General features: G+C 38.0%; 1 protein-coding gene across 1 annotated transcript in view; it reads right to left on the bottom strand.

Annotated features, from left to right (window-relative positions):
- The window catches only part of LOC111152224 (PKHD1, fibrocystin/polyductin), a 459,207-nt gene that overhangs the window by 236,562 nt on the left and 197,002 nt on the right, over nt 1–25,643 (bottom strand). Inside the window, exons 46-49 of the mRNA XM_022510630.1 lie at nt 22,096–22,230; nt 15,182–15,317; nt 12,880–13,126; nt 263–440 (exon numbers count right to left, since the gene is read on the bottom strand). Coding sequence (XP_022366338.1) covers nt 263–440; nt 12,880–13,126; nt 15,182–15,317; nt 22,096–22,230 — 696 coding nt within the window. The remainder of the gene's footprint in view (nt 1–262; nt 441–12,879; nt 13,127–15,181; nt 15,318–22,095; nt 22,231–25,643) is intronic.

The raw sequence follows: 25,643 nt of genomic DNA, 5'->3' as shown, positions 1-25,643 counted from the left end.
TAATTTATTGTAGAGAAGTGCCAGAGTCAACTTAGCACCTCCTCGAAGATGGGGAACAGTCTAAAATTTTCAAGTTAAAAAAATAAAAATAAAAATAAACATCATATCTTATATTCAGATACATTCGTCGGGCCAAAACATTGTGGCAGTTTTCTTTATCAGCACCAGAAGATGCTAATTCCTGCAAATTGCTATTTCACAGGTGGAAAGAGAAGAGCTCCTGGGGAAAAGATCATAGCTGTGAATGAATTCCTGGGGTTACCTGCAGAGAGCTGTTGATCCAAGGGGTGTCAAACTGCAGTGAGTAAGTCTCTTGATCCAAGAGCAGAGCCATCCAGCCATAAAGGTTAGACAGTGTGTCGTGTACATAATTGACAGTGGTTGTCTTATTTCTGCTGTCAGTCATGGTTAAATCATAAGAAACATCTGGAGCATTAGCTCTAGGGTGATTTAAAAAGAAAAAAAAAATGGGTGGTAAGTTATTTGTCCATCCTCGATCTAATCCACTCCTCTGCCATCCATGGTAAGTCATCTTCTCTTCTTTCCATGTATGTCTTGGGCCATCTTGTCTGTATGTCTATAGAGGTTTTAGCAATCACTGTGTGGGGCAAGCAGCCCAGTTGGTAAGATGTCATTGGATCATTTGTCATTCCACTGATCTGGTGGGTTGAAGGTAGTAACCCTCAGATCTGAGACCACTGATAAATGCCATCTTAACAAGTTCATACAGGCCAGGACTATCCACTACTATTTTAATAAAGAAATGTCCATGTCTGGAATTTTGCCATAGACCAATTTTATCAACATCAGAAAACATATTATGGGAAGCAAAGACTGACACCAAGAAGCTAATATGTCTAGACTCTCAGAAGCCCACCCTCAACAGTCAGGCAGAAATGGCTTCAGCGGCCTTCCCTAGAATGAAGAGGTAACCTGGCTCCTCTCCCACCCAGCGCTCACTCCTACCACCACACCTGGTATCAGCATTTTTGTTTATTAGTATAGATTGTGAGATCTTTGAGTTAGAAATATTTTGTGCCTTCCGGTCTCCTCTACCCTGGCATAGGAACAGCACACAGTGGGCACTCCTACCACATTTGTTCTATGAAGGAAGAGAATGGATGAACTCTCTCTCAAGCAGCTGGTGCCCATTTCCTCATTTATGGAACACATTTCTAGAAGTGCATTTTAGCAAATGAGGAAACTGAGGCAGAGAATGACAAAAGCATGGTGTGAATGTCATAGGACAGAACTTGAAATGTATTAATTTCCACAAATTACATAACCCACCCCAGAAAGTGATTTTTAAGACTTCACTAGAACAAATGGATTTAGCCACATGCTAAGACCCTAAAAGAAAGTCAAAATGGACAGGAAAAAAAAGACAAAAAAAAAAAAAATCAATACACATTATGACTATCTTTCCCCCTTTGGTTTGGTTTTCCTGAGAATCTTTAACTGTGGCATTTTGCTGCAGGCAGATAATTAAATTCTTGAAGTAGAGGGAAATGAGAGGAAGGAGGATGTTGGGTTTTCAAAGTGAGGTGTGGCATGAGCATATACAAAGCCAATTTACAATCCAGTGCATTTTATAAAAAAGGAAATGGTTTTTAGCATGAAATTCTTGGGTACTATGGTCAGATGGGCAAAAACTGGAAATCTATCTGCATACACGAGGTGGATGCATTTGGGTAAATTACTGACCCTCTTTAAGCTTTCATTTCCTTTTTCAAAAAATAGAGGTAAATAGTATGTATCTTACATACATGTAAAACTGTGAAACGTAGAGATAATTCAGTAACCATACCAAGCCCAGTTAACATCTATCCACAGCCCATTTAAGAACAAACCTCAGGGGGTGCCTGGGTGGCTCAGTAGGTTAAGCATCTGACTCTGGGTTTTGGCTCAGGTCATGATCTCATGAGTCCTGAGATCTAGCCCAGAATTGGTTTCTGTGCTCGGTAGGGAGTCTGCTTGAGATTCTCTCCCTCTGCACCTCCCCCAACTCACATATTCTCTCTTTCTCAAATAAATAAATAAATCTTAAAAAAACAAAAAAAGGGAACAAACCTCAGATATGCCAGATTTGCCATTCTGTACTATCTATTTTAATGTTTACAGTTTATCCATGATATTTGGTCATTTAACACACACTCAAAACCCTTGGTACAAATACAGTATTTGATACATGCCTCTTGTAAGAATACATGCATTTCTTCCATTCATTAATTAGTAAAATGAAAGGAATGAAAAAATCTTCAGGTCATTTGGGAATTAAAGAAAAAAAAAAAAGCCTATTCTTTTCCCAGATTTCTTGATGCAACATTAACTTAAACTTTAGAAACTCTGGGATAGGATACTTTCTCTAATTGGGCTTGGGATACTTTTGTGTTTTTCATATGTGTATCAAGATTTACAGTGGAACTAAAGAACAATCCTAAACTCATATTCTTAGAGTCAGATGGACATGAAGTTTATCTATTCCAAATTCCATCCACTATAGGAATTTCCTCCACATTTCAGCCTGTCTCTTCCCCCAGTTATGGGATGCTTCTCACACAGAAGACCATTACATTTATGGAGCTTATTTTTACATTTGAATTTTTAGACAATCTTTAGAAAGAGAAATTTTCTTCCTTGTATTTTCTATCCATTTGTCCTCAATCATCATGGCTCCCTTTTCCGCCAACTAAAACCACACGTCCCAGAGTCCCAGGAGATGATCCAGCACAATTTGGCCCAACTGATAAATTTTAAAATTAGCCTTCTGAGAAATAAATGCAAAACAAACATGTTAAAAAAAGATAAAGTTGGAACCAAGAAATACCAAAGAGGTCAATGGGTTGGCTAGCGTTAGGTATCCTGATCAGTACGTAAAGTGGGACTCCTCAAAGTTCAGAGAATGAGTATTTCAGATCCTGAAAGTGTATCCTATCAGTTTTCACAGAAATATATGGGCCCTGGAAAATGAATCACAAGAACTAAATCCAGGAGAGACTCATAGATAAATCAAAATTCCCATTTAAAAATTCACAGTAAGAAATAGAGCTGCCTTTTGCATAGCAGGTAATTGTAACTATTTGTTGAATGAATGAGTGTCAAAATGGATGAATACACTCCAAACTCATACTTGGAGATGTTTTTCCCCAACAGGGAGTCTACGTGGAAAACCTACATGAGGGTCAGGAGATTTCTTATAAACATCAATTGAAGAAGACAACCAATTCGATCATAAGTTATCAGAGCCTGATACAGCCAACCACCATATCAATAGGATATTTGTCATGAAGACTTCAACATTTATATATAAAGGTCAGAAAACCTCTCCCGGACACATATAAGCAATCTACACTACTAATGAGCCCTGGTTTAAAAAATGCTAAGGAAAAAATTAAAATTTAAAAAATGCTAAGGTTTCCTTATGAACTGTTTTTTTATCCCTATGGAGGGTTCTCAATTAAACCACTTTCAAATTTTTTTAAATATAGACCAAAATATGTGTTCAAATCCATCTATTTACATTTTTTTTCCTCCAACCTATATTTTGTCACTTACGTTGCCTTAGCAATCTGTTTTGTCACTCTTTTAAGATATCATACATGCCATATTGAAAACTATGAAAATATTACCTCAGTATGTCACAATACAATCAACTGGATAGATAGTTCCAGAAATGCTCCTTAATTTCATCAGTGTGGCCCCAAGAATCCTCCGGGTCATTTTGACTAGACTTCACTATTTCTCAAATTTCTATCAGCTTATAAATCAATTTTTAGGGTACAAATTCTCCTGGGTTCGGTTTCTATGAATTGTTGACTTCAATTACTGAAGGAGCCATTTTTTCAGACCATATGCCTCAGTTCCTAAAAGCTCTTATAAACATGACCCCCTCTTCTTATATTTTAAAACCACCAAATGCTAACATTCATTCAGTTCTATTAGTCTCTGAGACTATCGTTATCTTCCTTTTGAAGCCCTTCATCTTCCAAGCAGAATCCAGCAATCTGATGTTAACCCCCGATCAACCAGAGACCCACCATAGCACATTATGATCCTAACTTATCCTTCCTCTTCGTTCTGCATGCGTTGCCCTGACCCTATCAAGCCATCCTACCCATGTCAACTAAGGTTTATGTGGGATGCAATTTTACAGGTCTTCATGTACAGCACCAGCTTTGTGTAATTCAATCCCAGTAGAGAAGGAGGTTATCAAAGAGGCCTTCATTACAGCTGGTAGTGGAAAATGTGCATTCTGGAAAGAAAATTAAAATGTAAAAGACCCATGTTCCCGTAGGCAAGATGCCTTGTGCTGACCATCACCGGGGGCCAAAAATCCAAAGTCAAATCAACTCTTCTCCTTCTAGGCCAACTGCCAGCAGTGACAATGGTGGGCTCTTCTGAAAAGTACCAAAAGAACATCAAGTCTCGAAGAACACCATGAAGAGAATTTACCAACCATAATGACTACAATTTTCGCTTGCCCTAAATAGCCACCAATTTCCCTGTGCCCTAAATAGCCACCAATCTCCCTCTCTTTACTGTTAATGAAGCAAAGGAGCACAAAAGTATTTCTAATTTGGAGGAGCCAAGGGAGTCTGCATGGGCCATTAGCAGCAGAGAGCTTCATTACTAGGGGAAGAAGTCTCTCCCTAAACTTCTCATGGCTTTATGGGCAAGAAATCAGGAGGCAACCAGTCCATTTTAAATGTTAACCCTTCCCTCTGCCTCAACAAGAGCTCTGTAGATAATCAAAAAGACAAAAAGACACAAGCCTTTCCTTTTCTTTCCCTGTTCAAGAGGGTGCCTTAATTTTTTTTTTTTAATAACTGAGCTTGTTTTTAGTTAAGGGAGGTTTTCCTTCAGAAATACAACATTATCACTTGATAAAACTTCTTAGCCTAAGTATCAATTTAAGATACCAGTTGCATAAACAGTTATGTAATCTAGTGCCCATATACTGTGTGGAACTTTTGAATGCATACTGCCCACAAAGGATTTGTTAGGCAATCAACAATACCAATGAGAACAAATATTAACTCCCTGGTTTTGTGTTTACCATTAGCTTACTTTTCCTGAGGGTCCATATCTCTGTGTATTAAGACAAACATTGCATTGAGCTCTAAATGCTCTCAATTCAGAACAATTGTGAAATAAACCCTTTATAATTACACATCTCCTAAGCCAAACACATCCTAATAACTAGCTTTAAATGCTGTTACATCTCCAGAATATTAGTGCTTGCTGCCATCACTCTCCTCTTTTACTGCACAAAGAAGACGGAATCAGAATTTCAAGCACAGCCAACAATTTTTTGTGGTACAGCCTTGCTCGAACAACCTTTAAAATACCATGTGCTCATAACAAGTCCTTGTTAGAAAACCATGATCTTACCTCTGACCTGCCACTGGCCGGTACTATTTTCTATGTATCAATAATTTTTATGTCCCCTTATTGATTAAGGAACACTTATAAATACTTCTCCTTCTGAGTAAGACACCTAAAAAGAGGAAGAAAGCCACGACACTCAGTCTTCCCCCCAAATTTCTAACAATCCTTAAATTCATGTACAAAACAGAACTGGTAAGCAGAGAGGAAGACATATGATTTAATAATCCTTGTGTTTCTGACAGGCACACCCACACATCATTCCCCCATGACTTAGCAGGTATCTCTCTCTGTGTTTATCTTTGCTCAGAGTTGGGTAAGGCAATAATAATTTATTGTAGAGAAGTGCCAGAGTCAACTTAGCACCTCCTCGAAGATGGGGGTCTATAGTTTTGGCAGTACACTTGAGACAATACTTCTGGATTATTATATCTGAATCCATGAAGAGAAGCAATTGATGTCTATAGTTTTGGCAGTACACTTGAGACAATACTTCTGGATTATTATATCTGAATCCATGAAGATAAGCAAAAGATAATCCTTTATACATGATTGTATCTCTTCCTCTTGATCTGTTGAATCCAGCTGAATGACTACCTCAGAACATGAGAATTTCACCATTGGAGTTGTGCCCTCAGAAGGCAAACAACTACGTCTCATAAAAACAATTTTATGCATCAGGCAGGGAGTTAGATTAAGAAACTCATCTTCTGGGGTGCCTGTGTGACTCAGTGGGTTAAGCCTCTGCCTTCGGCTCAGGTCATGATCTCAGGATCCTGAGATCAAGCCCCACATTGGGCTCTCTGCTCAGCGGGAGCCTGCTTCCCCCTCTCCCTCTGCCTGCCTCTCTGCCTACTTGTGATCTCTCTCTCTCTGTCAAATAAATAAATAAAATCTTAAAAAAAAAAAAAAAAGAAAGAAACTCATCTTCCCTTCTACACACACACACACACACACACACCCTCTGGTGCTATGGTGGAGCTGAATGACAGCTACTCACTAGCTCTTCCCAATGTGTTCAGTGACAGCACGATGGGAGCCATGAATAGGTCATATAAGAATATCATCACCACAGAATTGGGCAAATGCTACAAATCCTAGAGAGGTAGTTGTAAAACATGTACTGGCTCGCTACTGCGGCCCTTTATTATTCATGAAATTTAATAACCATGTAACATTGTTGATATTCCTCAATCTGGGGTCCATTTAGATCTTTTTCTACTTTCCTTCTGTAACCTGTGATGACAAGATGGATAATACTTCTTGGAATTTTCCTGTCTCACTTTTTTTTTTAAGGACTGAAAAGATACCATTAGTGATGCTATGCCTTTATCCCTAGGAAAGAGAGTTAGGCGATTATTAAAGGAAAAGCTAGGCCAAAATTTCCATTTGAACTCTTCTTTACTTTTGCTTTCACAGAGGCAGGGGGTGCCTCATACTTTGAACACTGACACATTAAGAGCAGTTACATAGGTAAAAACTGAACGCAAGCACTACAGGAGAGGATATTAAGCAAGATCTAAGAATCAAGGTGATCAACAAGAACATTAACCTTTTCTTTTCCAGAAGTAGGAAGAAAGAAATAGAAGGTATTAGAGCACAAGGAATGAAAGACTGTCCTGAATGACTCCATATTCTATGATTAGCTTCATGGGGGGGGGGGGGGGGGTGCTGGATCGGTATAATGTCATGTGACCATGGGGAAGTATTCCTTATTTTTCAAGAATTAGATTAAGCAGCTTTTGAGCTTACTTAACTCCCTTACCGGGCATTTGTTCCTCAGAAACATAAAATCTATAGTATTCTATTCAATTAGTAGTATGTTCATATGTTGTTTTATAAATCACAGCTGTAAAATAGAGACTTTTTAAAGACAACATTTATTAAGTACTCACTATATGCCAGACAATGACCTTGTGAGATAAATACCATTATGTCCATTTTATTGATGTGAGAACTGAAGCAAAAATAAATAAATAAATAAGATGATGCAACTTGTCCAGAAAAACACCCCGTAGGAAAAGGGGGTTATAATCGGTACCCACAAATAATTCTTACTTATTTTTTCATTCTTTAGTCTTTGAAAAATAATTTCAAATATATGCATGTGTCCTGACTATTTTATGTACATCCTAGAAACTTGGAGGGACTGGGTGGCCAACCTACAACATCTTATAAATTTTTCATTTCTCCCATGCTCAATATAGCCAACAATCAAAGAGAGACAGGGTTTGATTTATTGATACTTGAATAAGTCTAAGCAACTGAAATACCTACAGAGTGTTCTAAACTACTACTGCTAGTACTAATAATTACAATAATAATAATAATTCCCAGACGGTAATGGTGAGGGTTGAGTTCTTATTCTCTCCCATCACCACTGGTCCATTCGAAACCACCAGGGAAGGAAAACAACAGTGAATGCAGACAAAGGCCAATTCAGTAGGGGTGGGATGGGGCAGAGTGAAGGAGTCAGCTATTGGAATACATCATCTGGTCAACCAGGAGCCTCAGGAAGCAAAAGCTCAGAGGATACTATAAAAGAACCTTCTTAAGTATCACATGTCCCTAGGAATTTTAGAAATAAAGCCAGGATACTATCTCAATCTTGGGTCTTCTAAACAAACGTGGAGTGCCATGAACTCCACACAAATATGTCCTAACAGAGAAATGGACAGAAAGAACATGAGAGGAAAATCTGGGGGAGTCCACAATTCTTTTAATTATATTCATTTATTAAACACTAATTTTATTGAGTTGCTATGTGTTCAATATTGGGTACTGTGAATCAAACAAACAAATGAATACACCCCATCCTGGCTCTGCTTACCACCTACAAGAGATGGACAATTTATAGAGCTATACCGGAGCTTTGAGTATTGGGTAGAGCAAATATGTAGAGAGCTGGCACACCGCAGGGCTTCCAGAACCTATGCAGGAAACTCAGGGAAGCTTACCCGAGAAAATGATCTTCATGCTGAGCTCATGGAAACTGAACCTTATGAACGGAAAGGCACAGAGAAGTTGAACATGGCTGAGAAATGGGATGCAGGGAAGGGAGGGGAGAGTACTGAGCAATGAGGTTGCAACTGTAAATAGGGAGCAGGTCATGGAGGGCCTGCGAGACATGAAGAATATGGAACTCTCTTTGAGAGGCACTGGAAACTCTTAAAAAGTTCCAAGCAAGGGAAGGAGTTCATGGCAAGTCAAGATCTACATTCACAAAGCTCAAGGATGAAGTCACAGCAAGGCAGCCAGCTAAGAGGCTATTGTGGTCCCACAGGTGAGAGGACTAGAGAGAGGAAGATGGGAAGGAGAGAAGTAGAAAGATGCAAAGTTTTTTTTTTTTTAATTTTATGAGAGAAAATAGACAGGACTTGGTCGGTGATATATGTGGAAAATAAGGTAAATCAGTCAAGGGTGACTTCATGGTTCTGGTTTTGATAACTGAAGCATTCACCTGAACATCTGGGAATTCTCAACACCCAGACAGCAACAGCCTATGGATAAAGAACTTAAATTCAGATTTGACAAGTCAAGTTTGAGGTGGCAAGTATACATGCTAGTGGAAAACATTGCTGCTCAGTAGAAATATAATCAAGTCACAAAGGCAAGCCACAGGTGTTAGCTTAAATTTTATAGTAGCCACATTAAAAAAGTAAAATAAAAGAGGTGAAATTAATTGTAGTAATATATTTAACCCAATATTTCCAAAATATTACTCCTTCAACATAATCAAAATAAATGAGTTATTGAGATATCTCATTCTTTTTCCTACCATATCAGAGAAATATGGAGTATAATTGATACTTTAACACATTTCAGTTGGGACTAGCCACATTTTAAGTGCTTGGTAGCTACATGTGGCTAGTGGCTACAATATTGGACAGTGCAGATCCTAAGGGCAATTGGATAAATGGGTCTGGAATTTAGGAGCACGGTATAAACTAGAAGAAACAAATCTGGAAGCATCACTGTATGTTAACTGAACATAACTGTATGTTAACTATATGTTAACTGGAATAACCCTGATCATCTGGGAAGAGTATGACTTGAGAGGAAAGGAAAGTGCTTCACAGAACCCTAAGGAATGCTAGTATTTAATTTATTTTTTCAGGCAATCTCTGCACCCAATGTAAAGCTTGAACTCACAAGCCCGAGATCAAGAGTCACACATTTTACCAACTGAGCCAGCCAGGTGCCCCAACATTAGCATTCAAGAGACAGGGAGAAGAGCCTATAAAGGAGACACAGAAGGAGACACAACAAACTCTTGGTAATATTATCTTTGTTTCATGTAATTATTCCTATACAGAAGAAGATATCTATCTAAATTTGGGGGAAATCCGTAAATCAATGAATTATGTGAAGCATGTTGTCATTATGGGATCTCTGGAGAAATACGGTCATGGGCATATTTTTCTGAAATGAGGTCCTGACTTACACAATAGGGCTAACACCACCCCCGTCTTATCGGGAAAGATAGAGTTGGGAGAATGAGACTTGTAGTAACAGGAGCTGGGACGAGAACACTGTGAGGAATACCTGTGGCTCCTACAGGAAGAAAATGTTTTTACCATGACTGAGTGAGAGAGAGAAGATAAACAGCACTCATACGGATCAAGCACATTGCCATTTTAAAACAGAACATGAACTAGACTCTGTCTTGCAGAAGACGGGAATTTTTTCTTCACCTAAGTATTAAATATTATTACCCAACTTCGAATACTCCAACTATTACAGTTGGAGTCAGAAGGAAGCTATAAACAAGCAATGCCACAAATATGGGTACACATCAGACCTAAATAAGGTACTGAGGGACAGATACAGAAGGTCTCCAGTGTCAAACAAAGAACTCACAGTGAAATTGGACCATAGCGGGGGCTCTCCCAGAAAGAAATCTCACTCTAGCCACTTGGTTTTTAGCAAAGGGGGTAACAGATGCCTTGTTTATGCAGCTTTGTGAGGCCTCACACCCTGCCCTTGGGGGGCCTCGTGCTGGGGGAGGGAGGTAAGAGCTGAAAGTGAAGACAGCAGGGGGCTTGCACCATATTCGATCTCCATCAACACACAACCCCAAAGACCATGACTGTGGGAGCTTTGTAAATCAACTCTTAGGGTGCTTGCTCCAGGGCAAATAGCACAACAAATTAATCCTTTCTCCATGAAATGCAGCAAAGTTTGTATCTATGCTGAATTCAAATTGCTCATTAGCTCTGACATGTTCCTAATGAGGTTATAATGCTCTGGAACAGAGATCAAGTCACTGAGCACAAAGAGCTAAAGATAGAATCATAGAAAAATAAAATTGAAAGGACCTTAGAGCAGTGCTTCTAAAACGTGAACATCAGTCACCTAGAGATTCTGATTCAGGAAGTCTGGGGTGGAGTCTGAGATGCCCCACATCGAAGGAGCTCCCCCATAATGCTCATACACTCTTACTAGCAAGGCCCAAGGGATCATCGAATCCGTCACCTTTTCCTAGAGGTAAAGATGCTAGTGCCAAGAGACTTATCATTGGGAGTGTGTGGCAACTTCCCTAAGGATTATTTTGGGGTAGCTGGGCATTTGTCCATAGACCTGTAGGTCCACCTGAAGTTTTTAAAATAGAAGTGTAGGGAGTAGGGTGGCCAGCCATCCTGGTTTCCTCAAGGCTGGGACATGAGATTTTCTATCTTAAAGCCAGGAAAATGCCAGCCAAACCAAGGCAAGTCTTTCATCCTAATAGGACCCCTTTGAATCTCCTCACAATATTATATAAGGACTATTATTATTTTTACCTTGTCAGTCCCTGAGTCCAGGGATCATAACCTACTGCTAAGGTAAGCACGTAAGTATCCAGTTCTGAAGTTCTCCAAGAACAGATGCTTTGACAAGGTTACATCGGCAGAGCCTTTTACCACCACATCACTAATTACCTTTCATTTTTAATTTTAATTTCTTTTTATTTAAGTAGAGCTGGTGCACAATGTTACATTAGTTTCAAATGTATGACATAGTGATTTGACAACTCCATACGTTATTTTCACCATGAGCACAGCTCCCATCTGCCATCATACAATGCTATCAGAATACCACTGACAATGTTCCCTGTGCTGTACCTTTTATTCCCATAATTTACTCATTCTATACCTGGAAGCCTATGCCTCCTAGTCCCCTGCTAAGTCATTTTCTAAGAGAAAGACTCTAGCTCTCAAAGTAGGGCATAAAAAAGGAGTATCAAGAACACAGAGAAGTAAATACACAAGCATATCATGTATGCTTTTTAATGACACAGATCTATTTTAATTTTCCCCCATTTGAAAAAAAAAAAGTATCTAAGAAATAAATCACTAACTTCTATAAGTCTCAGAGATTCATTAACAACATCTTTGGTAAAATCGCTAAAATAACAGTAATACTCAGGATGAATCCCTGATGTTGAAAACAAAAAGGATACTGTGCACAGTGGAAAATGATTAGAAATGAAAACCTCTCTCCACATTGTTATTTTGCTCACTAGAATTAGGCCCCTTAACATCTGGAAGAAGAATAAACAGTTGAGAAAGCAAAAGTGGAAAGTTTTCAGACTAGTCAATGCCAGAGTATATTGCTATGGCTTCTAAAAAAGAATTCTTCTAAAAAAGAATCTTAAAAAGATTGATTCTACATGCAATCAAAATGCAGACTTCGCACAGTCCAATCCCATTGACTTACCGTGGCGTTTACCTGGTTAAATAAGATGCCATCATAGTCTGGCTGAATCATTTGACATAATATTCATGCGGTTAGGACACTTGAAACAATGGAAGGAAAGAAGTGTGGCTAAAGATATGCAATGCATTTGAAATAGGTAAAAGATAGAACCCTAGACACTCAGCAATCATTACCTGGAAATTAAAGAGGGCAGAAGCAATCCTATTATGCATTATAAACAGCCTAGCTCCTGACTTAATGGTGGTTTGACTAGCATAACCAAGGATTCCTTGCTCCAGTATTAATAGGAAATGTATTGTACGGATCCAATAGTTCATGAAATTAACAAGGAAAATGAACTGGAGTGGAGCAACTTTGCAAGTAATAGGAAGGCATCAGCAATTGCTTCCCCAGAGCATATTGAACACTTAAAAAGAGCTTGGGAAGAGTACATGTATATAAATGAGAATAGACATTATTGGAATTTTTTAATAATACTTCTAATTTAAATACTTCCCAAATTCTCCATTGGTTGCAAGTCTTTTCAAGATGCAGCCATTAGCCCAAAATGTCAAAAAGAGGTAATGGGCTATGGGATCTTGTCCATTGATACTGAAAGTTAGCTGCCATTTGAATCAGCCTAAAATGACCATTAAACTTACGATTTGACAGCTATCAAAAATATTCCCATATCATTTTTATGGAACTAAATACTTCTAATAAAATCTTTAAAAGTTGCCCTTCTGTAAAGCCCAATAGCCTGAACAAAAAATATGCGTGCTCATTGGCAAGCTGAAAAGTATGGTGAAGTCAACTTACAAACCAATAGACATTCGATGAAAGAGAACATCTTCCCCACAGATGCTGCCATGAACAATCTGACTGAAGCTTTCATTGACCAAACAAGAAGCTGGAAGGGTTTCCATAGAAGCAAGAATATGACTTCTGTTTTTCCCAGACAGAGACCCATCCAAGTCTTCCAAAATTGCTGCATGAGGAAATGGAAATGCTACTAAGTTTGGAGAGTTTATAAATTTCAGTTGGTTGGTCTTCACAGTAAATCCACCTATAAATTGGAAAACGGAAAGATCGTTACACATGGCACAAGACACTATTATAACAAATGACAGCTGAATTCATTGGAATGTTTTCAGTACTTTATACTGCATATATACACAGTTACGATGCCCTTGGTTATTTATTCAAGGAAAAAAATCATGAGTGTTTGCTGTGTGCCGGGCTCTGTGGTGTGTGCTAGGGACATGGAGGGAAACAAGGGCAGGATTGGCATTGCCTTCATGAAGCCTTATTCTAGGGCAGTGAATCTCAGCGAGGGTAGGTTTGCCCTCTAGAAGACATTTGGCACTGTTTGGAACCATGGTTGGCGGTCACCCTCAAAAGCAACATTCAATCAACCATGTGGGAGAATAGCAATTGTAGCACCCCTTTTAAGTATTTGCGGTAGGACTACACTGTTCTCAGTCTTTCTCTCACCTTGCCTACCTGCGATTCATCAATACTGCTGCTGGTCCAGCTGCCCAGGCCTTCTAATTCCCACACCCCCATCATTAAAATGTAACAACTGAGTATACACAGGACCTCAGAACATATGCTACTATATTTCTGTGTCATGTACATTATAAAATATACCTAAGAGGAAAATAAAAAGGTAAGATACAAATAATTAGTGGCCTTGATGTTTTCATTCCAGATCCCAGTAGAGTCCATGCAGTGAGTTAAGCCATGCATTCTAGACTCCAGGATTCCATCCCTTGCAATTTCTATAGTTTATCAACTACCACAACCACCCACCACTCTACCATTTGGTCCTACTGGAATTTCAATTTTTGCGTATGTTGTTCCTAATTCCTAGAAACTTTCCTCTGCCTACGCCCCTTTGCAAATTTCTATTCGTCTTTCAAAGCCCTGCTCAAGGGACACCTCTACAAACTCTTGCCTGACCCCTTTCTTGTTGCCTTCATTGACCTTGTTTAGTCCTCCAGGATTGTACTCATCACATTTACTACAGTGACTGGCCTAACATTTATTTTTGTGTTTAGATTGAGAGCTCCCGCAAGGGAAGAATGATGTGTTTTTTCATCTTTGTATGCCCCAGTTCCTCAGACAGAACCAGGAATGGACCGTTTTTAAGTAAATGAAAGAGATAACTTAGCCCAGATCATCCAGTGAGAAGAGATTCGAGGTCATGAGGAATAGTATGCTTTTCTTCAGTGTCTTATGAATGATATGAAACAGGGAAGCTATTAAAGAACTGAGGGATTGTAATTTGAAGGGAATGCCATAAGGCATTTTTTATTCCTATGATTATTTCTATAATCTTAAACTCAGATGCCACCCAAATAAAAACAATCTTTGACTCTGCCTATACAGAAAAAAGAAAAAAAAAAAGTAAAGTGGAGACTTGCTGATTATTCATTTAATTAAAAAAACAAACAATTATCTAAATTGGTGATTCAAACCACAAGAGCATATTTACTTGAATTACTTGGTTTGGCTGTTTACAATGATCAAATCAACTAGATTGCTCTCTACTTCTTTTCACCTTGGCCCATGAGTCCTCCAAGGTATTTCTCACCACCTCAGAGATGTGGTTAACAAGTGAACGAGAATTCCTACGGTTCTCTTTGTGTCTACAACAAGCCTTAGGCTGTTGAAAACATAAAGTACTGAATTCTGGCTCTTTGGGGAAAGATTGCATGTGTGTTAGTTTATACCCGTATGTCTATCCACCCAACTCCGTTTATTCAATCAATAAACTGCCCAGTAGGCACCAAGCTGCTGGATACTAATGATAAACCTCTGAACGGGAGAGACCCAGTCCCTGCCTTTATGAAGCTCAGAGTCCAACAGAGACATGGAACTGTAAAGATGGAGGATGGCAGATGCCATCATAGGGAAAGAATGGGGGGGCGGGGTGGCTACAAGAGTCATACTGGGAGCACCTGGACTCCTCTGGGATTTCTTTCAGGAGATCAGAGCAGCAGTTTCTACTGAAGCAATCTTATACTGAAAGAAATCACAAAGGTTTTATCACTATTTATTGCATTTACTTGAATGTTGGCCTTCTTTAGTGTCTGTCTTACCTCTTCAAACAACTTACCCTGTCCCCGGGAACAGCCCGCACAGGTCCTGATGGCCACGCAGTCAGTGAGATCAAAATTGACAAAGGTTGTGTTAGATATTATCAGTTCCCATCTTTTGGGAGTTTTGATCCCAGCTGATATACACAGGCTTCCCTGTGATTTAGAAAGAGAAAAAAAGAAGAAGAAGAGAACTGGTCACGTGAAATACAATTTGTAATGCACAAACAAAAACAAGAGAGTAAGACAAGCTACAGAGTGGGGAGAAATATTTACGAATCACAAAAATGACAAAGGATCACGATAGGATGCACTACACACACATTAGAATGATTAAATAAAAAATAGTGATGATAATTGTCTTTCTCTGATATGAGGAATTTGAGAGGCAGAGTGGGGGGGTTGGGGAGTAGGGAGGGAAAAAATGAAACAAGACGGGATTGGGACGGAAACAAACCATAAAAGACTCTTAATCTCACAAAACAAATTGAGGGTTGCTGGGTGGAGGGGTGGTATGGAGAGGGTGGTTGGGTTATGGACATTAGGGAGGGTACGTGATATGGTGAGTTCTATGAAGTATATAAGCCTGATGATTCACAGACCTGTACCCCTGGGGCAAATAATACATTATATATTAATAAAAATAATTAATAAAAAGATTAAAAATTAAATTAAATTTTAAAAAAATAGTGATGATAACAAGTGCTGATAATTTCCATAGTGGTCACTGCCACTATGGAATATAGGTTGGCACTTTCTTATCAAGTTAAACAAACTCTTAGCATACGACCTAGCAATTCAACTCCTAGATAAATAAAAATCTATGTTCATACAAAAACCTTACACAAATGATTATGACAGTTCCATTTGTAATCACCCAATCTGGAAACAACCCAAATGTCTTTAAACAAATGAATGGACTAAACACACTGTGGTACATCCATAGAATGGAATACAACCCAACAATAATAAGGAATAAAAGCCTGCTTCTTACAACAAGTTAGGTAAATCCCAAAGGCATCTGATAGCAGAAGAAGTCAGTCTCAAAAAGTTGCATGCTATCTGATTCCATTTAGATGATTATTCAGAAGGGAAAACTATAGTGACAGACAATGAATTAGAGATACCCTGGGGCAGGGCTAGGCTTGAGAGGAGGACATGGATGCAAAGATAGAGCCTGAGGCAGTTTTTTGGGATTAAAACAACTGTTTTGTTTTATCTTCATTATGGTGGTAGTGGTGGTGTCTACACTAATGGTTACACTAATCCACACACATGCTTAAATCACAGAACAGTACATCAGAAAAAATCAGTTTTACTATATGTTAAAATAAAAAATAAAAATTAGAAAATCTAAAAAGAAACAAAAACTGCTTCCACTATTCCCCACAAAATCTCTTGAACAAATTCCATCCAATCAAGTTGTTAGTTTTTTACTCTTCTACTCTTAAAAATAATTGTATGCCTGAGAATCACCAGAAACTTATCAGGGCCCACCACCATGAAATATAGTGATGAAAAGAAAGAAGAAAAGCAAACCAGTGGAGACAAACCCAGTATAGAAATCAGAAGAACACTTAAAACACCAACATTAAAAACTTCAGGGAAGTAAATATATTATATCCTTGAAACAGGAAGCCCCCAAAGAGATTTTTCAGTGAAAGAAAAAAGAACAAAAATGAGAGAACAGAGGTAATCAATTCAATAAGAAAAAACTGAGGAACTACCCCTGAAAATAGAATAAAAAGGTGACAAATCGGAGAGAATATTAAAGCAGAAAAGAAATCAAGGAGGCTCAATCTCAAAATAATAATACAGAAGGAAGGAAGAAAGGAAGGAAGGAATATGAGGAGAGAATTATCAAAGAAAGGACTGAAGAAAACATCCCAGAAGGGAAAGATAGGTTTTCTAAACTGCCAAGCCCCATCCAGTGCCTGACACAGTCATTAGAGCAAAAAGCTACATGAGGGACATCATTCTGAAACTGCAAAATACTAGGGACAGGAATCTGAAAACTTCCAAAGAAGAAAACCTAAAAGTTAAATAGCAGACCTAGAATCAGAGTATCTTAAAATATTCAACTTCAGTGCTAGAAGCTAGAAGAAAAGGGAGTATTACCTTCAAACTGTCAATGCAAGGGGTTGGGGGTGGGGCACCTGGGTGGTTCAGTCAGTTAAGCTTCTGCCTTTACCTCAGGTCATGAACCCAAGGTCCTGGGATGGAGCCCCACTTAGGGTTCTCCTCTCAGCGAGGAACCTGCTTCTCCCTTCCCCTCTGCCTGCCTCTCCGCCTGCTCTCTCTGTCTCTATCAAATGAATAAGTAAAATCTTTTAAAAACAACAACAACACACACACACACACACACACACACACACACACACACACACACAAAACAATTGTCAAGGCAAAATGAACTCCAACCTGCTATTCCATAACTGACAACCTATAAATAAGGGGGTCCCCATTGGTATCTCAAAATATTTACCTTGTGTAGACCCCTACTTGGTTAAGAAGATTACTATAGGCTATATTCTAATAAAATGAGGAATTAATCAGAAAGGAGGAAAATGTGGGAATCAGGAACAAGAGCCCCAATACTAGGACGACATGCAGGAAAACTCTAGGATGTTGGTCAAGAGAAATTTCAGGGTACAGTTATGAAACCCTTCTCCAAAACTTCTGGTACAAGTGTAAACACTTGGAATTGTTGTCTGGCATTATTAACTAAAGCTGAAAGGATATCCTCTGAGCCAGCAATTTTATAATTTGGCATAAATTCAACAGAAGTACATACACATGAACACCAAGAGACGTATAGAAGAGTGTTCATGACATCATTACTGGCAGTAGCCCAAAACTAAAAACAATCAAATGTCCACCAATACCAACATGCCTTTTAAAAAACTGTGGTATATTGGGATGCCTGGGTGGCTCAGTTGGTTAAGCATCTGCCTTCAGCTCAGGTCATGATCTCAGGGTCCTGGGATCGAGTCCCTCAGCGGGCTCCCTGCTCAGGGCAGAGCCTGCTTCTCCCTCTCCTCCCCGCTTATGCTCTCTCTCACTATCTCTGTCTCTGTCTCTCTCTCTCAAATAAATAAAATCTTCAAAAAAAAAAAAAAAACTAAAAACTGTGGTATAGTCATGAAGTGAAATACTACATAGTGATTGGGAAAACAAATTATTTCAACATGTAAAAAATATAAAAACATACATGAATCTTACAGACATAATGTTGTGCCAAAGAAGCCAGGCACAAAAGAATTACTACTCTGTGATTCCATTTATATAAAGACTGAAAACAGAATTCAAATTAATCTAGGTCTATAGAAGTCTGAGTAATGGTTTCCCCTTTAGCTGGGGGGGTAGAAGAAGGGTTGGGTGGGAAGAAGCATGAAGAGATTTCAAAGGAACAGGTAATGTTCTATTTCTTGATCTGAGTGGTATGTTATGGTTTTTACTTTATAAAGATCTATTGAGCTCTTCACTTGTGATTGGTGCACTTTTCTCTATAAATGTTATACTTCCATGAAACATTTATTTTAAGAAGTAGAATAGATAATGAGAGGAAATTAACATACAAGATGGGAAGGAAGAAAGAAGTTAAAGGAGTTTAAGGTCCTTGCATTCATTGCTCAGGTAAAGTTCAACAGTGCTGTAGTAACTTAGACCTCATTAAAACGAGAGGGAATCTTGAAAATTTTAAGTCCAAAAACTAAAATAATCATAAGAAAATGAGTAACTTTCCAATAAGTAAATATTAAAAAGTTACTCTTCAATGCAAGACAAATCAAGTTTGAAGAGTAGAAAAGAGAGAAAGAAAGAAAGAAAGAAAGAAAGAAAGAAAGAAAGAAAGAAAGAAAAGGGAGAAAAGAAAAGAGAGAAAAGAAAACTGGTTGCTAACTGGGAGCACAAAGACAGTAGAAATAAATGCAAATGTATGGGAGACATCAGCATGGGGATGGTAATTGAAACCACTAGAGAAAATGCGATTTCACCCAGGGAGAGCAAATACATTGAGAAGAGAAAGGGCCCTACAACAGAATTTAGAGAAACAAAAGGTTGAAAGGTCTAAATTAAGGAAGGCAAATCCACAAGTGAAAATAGGAGCTAACCTCCCCAACCCCCCAAGAACTAGTAGGAAGAATGAAGCCATCCATCAGCATCTGTCTGAATAAGATATATGTTAAAGTATTGTCATCTGTTCAAATTAATTTCAATAACAATGAGAAGGCAACCATCTCACAGAGACTTCTCAAAGTAGGGTGACCAGAATTTGCATCCAAATCAGGACATTTTTGAGAGTGAAAAGAGATGCTAATGAAATAGAATGTTAGGACAACAGGCATAAACAAAATAGCCAGACTGGGGTACGCAGTGATAGGAGAAGGCATCTCTTTCTCTTGTGTATTAAAGCCATCCTCCCTCAATATAAAGTAATGTTGAGTGTGAGGGTACCAGCATATACACAAATAGGCTTAAAGGAGAAAAAATCCTTTTAATAAAAAGTTCTCCCGGAAACTAGTGTTTGTTTTAGGATAGGACTCGCTGGTAATTGTGCGCTACCAATTACATGTGGGTGGAAGGTCAGAGAATGGATAGGCCACATTCTCTGAAAATCTTAATTCCTAAAGGGATAGCAGGCATGAAAGAAAGAAGCTAAAATCAGAGTTCCACAACCACAGAAGGCCAGGCATCCTTTTTTTTTTTTTTTAAACAATTGACATAGTTTCACGTGGCAATAGAGTGGTTCCCAAATAAATCTGAGCAATCTTGCATTAAATAAAGATTCATAGATGTTTTTCTTTTTTGTTTTCAACAGTAGAACTTCACGGAGCCTTTAAATTATGAATATGCCATGTGAATGTCAGGGAATGGAGGTATTGTCAACAGCATATCCTAAATGAAATTAACCTAAGAATCTTGCTTTTCTCAGACCCTCTCTTGGGACTAGCCTTCCATGACAAACACTTTAGAAAATACCAGAGTAGGCAATGCTCATTGCCGAAGCTGTTTTCCATGTGCAACTGGAAGAGTGTTCGGCCAGGAGCGAGAGGGTATGCTGGTGGTCCTAGCTCCACAACATTAGGCATAGATCTTGGGCTATCATTTGACTTCTTAAATCTTCCATCACTTTACCTGTAAATTCAGGAGTTCTAACTAGATCAACTCTCAGCTAAGAGTTAGCTCTAAAGTTCCATGGTTTTATGATCTGGATGCTTAACCAGGATCTAGATCTCTCCTAGAACAAACCACTTAAAATCATCTATTCAAGGACTTTCATCCTACACTTTCTTAAGAGACTGAGAGATCCTCATTTGGCTGCATTGCACTTGTGATGAATCACACCCCAGGCGTGGGGTTATGTTTTATTATCTCATGATAAGCACCCTTTTTTCATAATTTATATTTTAATTTGTGTCACTCTCTAAATAGACATTATGATGTCTATTTAGTATCCATTAAGATGTTGTGACATTAATTTACCAGGACAGTTAGTGACTCAGCTTGATGGACATTTTGTTTTTGGCATCTTCTCTAAGGTTATTCCTGAAGAATTTAAGGGCTTTTGATTTACCAGTATCAAAGAATCTAAATCTGGGTTCCATTCTTTCTTGAAAATTCTGCAATCTAAAAAAAGATTCATCTCTCAGGGATGCCTGGGTGGCTCAGTTGGTTAAGCAGCTGCCTTCGGCTCAGGTCATGATCCTAGCGTCCTGGGATCGAGTCCCACATCGGGCTCCTTGCTCGGCGGGGAGCCTGCTTCTCCCTCTGCCTCTGCCTGCCATTCTGTCTGCCTGTGCTCGCTCACTCTCTCTCCCTCTCTGACAAATAAATAAGATCTAAAAAAAACAAAAACAAAAACAAAAAAAAAAAGATTCATCTCTCAAGGTGGTAATCCTTTTAGAGAAAAGGAAAAACTGGCAGGTATTTCCCTCCTGAAAAGGATGGTTCAAAAAAGACTTAACTAAGTTTGAGAATTAAACATAGAAAAATGAAGCTTAGTATAAAAATTATTTTTTAATCTTAATATTTATATCTATACCTGTAAAAATAACCTCCAAGGAAGTACAAAGGGTGATGATTATTTAAATTTCAATTGGTCAAAACACTGAGGAACAGACTAAAGAGAAAACTCCTTCCTTGGTTTTCAGAAGTACTATAGGTCTCTGCCATCTCTGTTACGACAATGTGATATGGAATATACATGTAACTCCTTCAAAAACAAGAACTTGGGGGATCCATTATAGGTCTGAAACCTACTAAGACCAATGGCGGTCACAGACTTCTCTTAAGGGAAACCAGTAGTTCTAGTTCCATACCTGAGAAATTTTTTTTTCCCCTCATCTACATTCTGCTACCCAGGCCACACAGTGGCAGAGAAGTCATCTATAGTCTGTATTTATCATGTAGAAACCCACACTTAGGCAAATATTAGGGAATCCTCTAAGAAGCCCTAGTATACTATACAATGTAAATTTATGTTACCTCCTTTGGGGAGGCACTCTAAGTAGAATAAGGACCCCATAAAACGTTGATGTTGAAACTTGGCAAACCATAATACAAACAGAAAATGTGGAGTTATGCTATTCCATAATCCTTGTGAGGTTAGAGCAAACTAACCCAAAATTATTTAGTTTGTTATTGAATTGGTATGAAAATAATGCTAAATAGCAACCAAGTAAGAATTCTTCAAGCTACTCATGACTTTTATGATTTATATGGACCCATTATATTGAAACCTTGCGTATATTTGAATTTTATCATGAACTTCACCATGGTTACAAAACAAAAAAACTCTTCCCAATTTGACCAACTAAACACAAGATTCACTGAAGAATGCTATTAAAATTACATATCCTGGATCACCAGGGAACCTAGCACATATGATTCTGTTTTGATGGACAGCCTGAAACAACTACACTAAGGCACTTACCTTGTGGGCAAAATGGCCAAGTAATAAGCTGTCAGTAATTGAAGTATTTGCATCACTTTCTAAGATGTCAATTCCAAAATCTCTGCATGAATAAACTTGGAAGTTTTTCAGGTGAAGATTGCTACTTCTAAAAATCTATAAAACAACAGCATATGTTACGGCAAAGGTCTGAGGCTTGATTTTCCTTGCAGACTTCCTATAGCTTCTTTAATTATTAAGTATAAATAAGCATGCTATCCCATGTTTAAGCAGCTTTTGTCCACCAATATCCAAACAGAGATCCCAAAGTTGCCGTGAGGTCAGCGCTAACTATTCCCCTTTGGTAACATCCCCTCTGTACTTTTCATTTCTCCTCATAATAACTGTTACATTAACAATGTCAGTGTGAATTCTTCACATATCTAAAATAAGCTTGCAGTTGTCAGATCACACAAAATTAATGGAGAAAAACAGAGCATCCAGGAACTCTAGTACTTAATCTTTTCCTCGTAGAGTATACCTTAACTAATATTATCAGAAAATTGCAAATATGAAATAAGTAATTCAGCATGACTAAAGACATAAAATATGTTATGTACATCTATATTCATGACAATGTGGGTTAATGGGCCCAAGCAGGGATTGAGTATTAGCAAAATTAGCTTGTTAGAGTTGAATGAGTCACTCTAGTTTGGGGGACAGAGCTCTTGGTTTTGAGCTAGCACTGATAGGAACTAACTACATGATCTTAGGCAAGACATTTCTTTTCCTAGACTTCAGTTCAACCAACATCAGGATGGAGGTCTGGACTAGCAATTAACCTAACACAGTCATTCCTTTATTTATTAAATAGGGTCATATTCACAATCGTATCTTCAAGTAGATGTTTCCTATTAATAAGGCTTAGGTAGCCTTGACTGGTTGATCAATCGATTGATTTTTGGTAGCATTGATTTATCATAGTATCATGCTTCTACCCATCAATCAGTCTTTGTGTTTGAACTTTCAAGAATCGAACAGCTAGCATATCCCATTATGTATGCACCAACAGCTTTTATAAAATGATCTTTGAAGACACAAAGGTTTAAACAAAAAAGGTTATGATCTGAACTGTTAACAACAGTTGTGACCTAATTACAGGCATCAGCCCAAATTCTGGAAAATATACTCATATTTTAAAACAACAAACACCCAGCATTATCTAGAAAACCTGGTGATTTTAAAAGAAAAACAAGATATAACAGCAGAAATCACCTATTTGTGGTGTGAATACCTTCATAATGTGCTCTCATCTCTCACTCTCCCTTTTCTAAAAGAATCTCTTTGCATCTAGGAAACATGGTGAGGAGAGGGTGTTCTTCTCAACTCTTATTACCATGCACACACAAGGGCCAAATACCTGAGTTGGAATCCAGGAATTCTGAACTATATGACTTTATCAAGTATTTTAACCCTTACCCAGAAAGTCTCCTTTCCTTCAAAAAATAGTGTAATAATGACGCAGCTCCCTCAAGTTTATTAAGATGATTAAATAAGAAAATATCCCAAAATGTTAGCTACCAAGCTATCAATATCATCAAATAAATATAAATTTATATTTAGACACAATTTTACCCAGTGGATTCTTCTGGTCAAGTATCTATAAACACGATGCTTATGCCTAAGGACTAGAATAAAGCCAGATATATCTAATAATGAAAGTTTATGAAATTTAAACACAATGCATTTTTGATGGATACAGAAGGCATTTCTCAATGTTAAACTTTCCAGAGATGTTATTGTCGACATTGATCTATCACTACATACTCCACAAACATCCAGGCACTCTTCCAGACACTTTGCATGTGGGCACGTAATTAACTCTTCAAACAAACTTATCCTTTCAGATAAGTTATAACTTATCTTTCCATTTTACAAATGAAATAAGGAAAATCATGGGATTTGCCCAAGATCACAAAGATAGGACTTGGCTCCTTTTACTGAACATAATGTTTCCAGGATTCATTCATGGTGTAGCATGTAGTGGACTTCATTTCCTTTTATGGCTAAGTAATAGTCCTTTGTTTTGATTTACCACACTATATTTATCCACTTATCCAATGGTGACTATCTGGGTTGTTTCTACCTTTTGGCTATTATGAATAACGCTGTTATAGACATTTAAGTATAAGCTTCTCTGTGAATCTATGTTTTATTTCTGTTGGGTATATACCTAGGAGTAGAGTTGATAGATCACATGGTATCTTTGTGTGCAACCATATGAGGAACTGCCAGACTGTTCTCTGAAGGACCTAGACCATTTTAAATTCCCATCAACAGTGTGTGAGGGTTTTAATTTCTCTACATCTTCATCAGCATTTGTTATCATTTTGATTCTAGCCAACCTAGTGGGTGTGAAGTGGTAGCTCACTGTGTTTTTGATTTGTATTTCTCTAATAGCTAATTATGTTGAACATCTTTTTACATGCTTGTCACCATTTGTGTATCTTTGGAAAAGCGTCTGTTCAGATACTTGGCTCATTTTTTAAATTGGGTTGTCTTCTTATTGTTGAGTGGTAAGAGTTCTCCTATATTCTAAAGATATATATTTTTTAATTTATTTGACAAAGAGAGAGAGAGAGGTCACAAGTAGGCAGAGGCAGGCAGAGAGAGAGGGGGAAGCAGGCTCCCTGCTGAGCAGAGACCCTGATGTAGAGCTTGATCCCAGGACCCTGGGATCATGACCTGAGCCGAAGGCAGAGGCTTTAACCCACTGAGCCACCCAGGCGCCCCTCTCCTATATTCTAGATACAATTCCCTTATCAGATATACCATTTGCAAATATTACGTCCCATTGGATTTTTACTTTCCTGACGAGTACCTTTGAAACATTGAAATTTTCAATTTCAACAAAGTCTAATCTATCCATTTTTCTTCTTTTGCTTATACTTTTGGTGTCATATCTAACAATCTTTACCTAAATCCAAAGTCATGAAGATTTACCCCTTTGTTTTCTTCTAAGAGTTTTATAGGGTTTTTTTTTTCCTAATGTTTAGGTTTTTGATCCATTATTGAGTCAATTTTTATAAGTAGTGTGAGGTAGGGATCCAACTTCATTCTTTTGAATGTGGCTATCCAATTGTTCCAGCACCATATGTTCAGAAGGCTAATGCTTCCCCCACTAAATGGTTTTGGCATCCCTGTGAAAAATCAGTTGTGTGGATTTATTTCTGGACTCTCAATTCTATCCCATCTGATCTATGTTTCTATCCTTGTGCCCATACCACACTGTCTTGATTACTATTGCCTTGTAGTAATTTTTAAAATAAGGAAGTATAAATCTTTCTTATTCTTTTTCAGGATTGTTTTGGAGGGAGTTACTTTTTAAATTCCCTGGTATTATGTTAATTACTTTCCTTTACTCTTTTCATCAAAGCAAAATTCCAAAAGCATTCTCATTATTCGACTTTTTAATTAATTAAATTTGAGTACACAAGAGTTTCATCTTTAAGGATCTGTGTTTTCTTTCATGGGTGTAGCACTTCTGACTGCAGAACTTGAGAAAGCTGAATCATGGTCATCTTCTAATA

The sequence above is a fragment of the Enhydra lutris genome, unplaced genomic scaffold (assembly GCF_002288905.1).
Source record: "Enhydra lutris kenyoni isolate GAN:26980312 unplaced genomic scaffold, ASM228890v2 scaffoldscaffold28, whole genome shotgun sequence".
Lineage (NCBI taxonomy): Eukaryota > Metazoa > Chordata > Mammalia > Carnivora > Mustelidae > Enhydra > Enhydra lutris.
The sequence above is the reverse complement of the archived record's forward strand: the minus strand, read 5'-3'. Positions and strand labels throughout refer to the sequence as shown.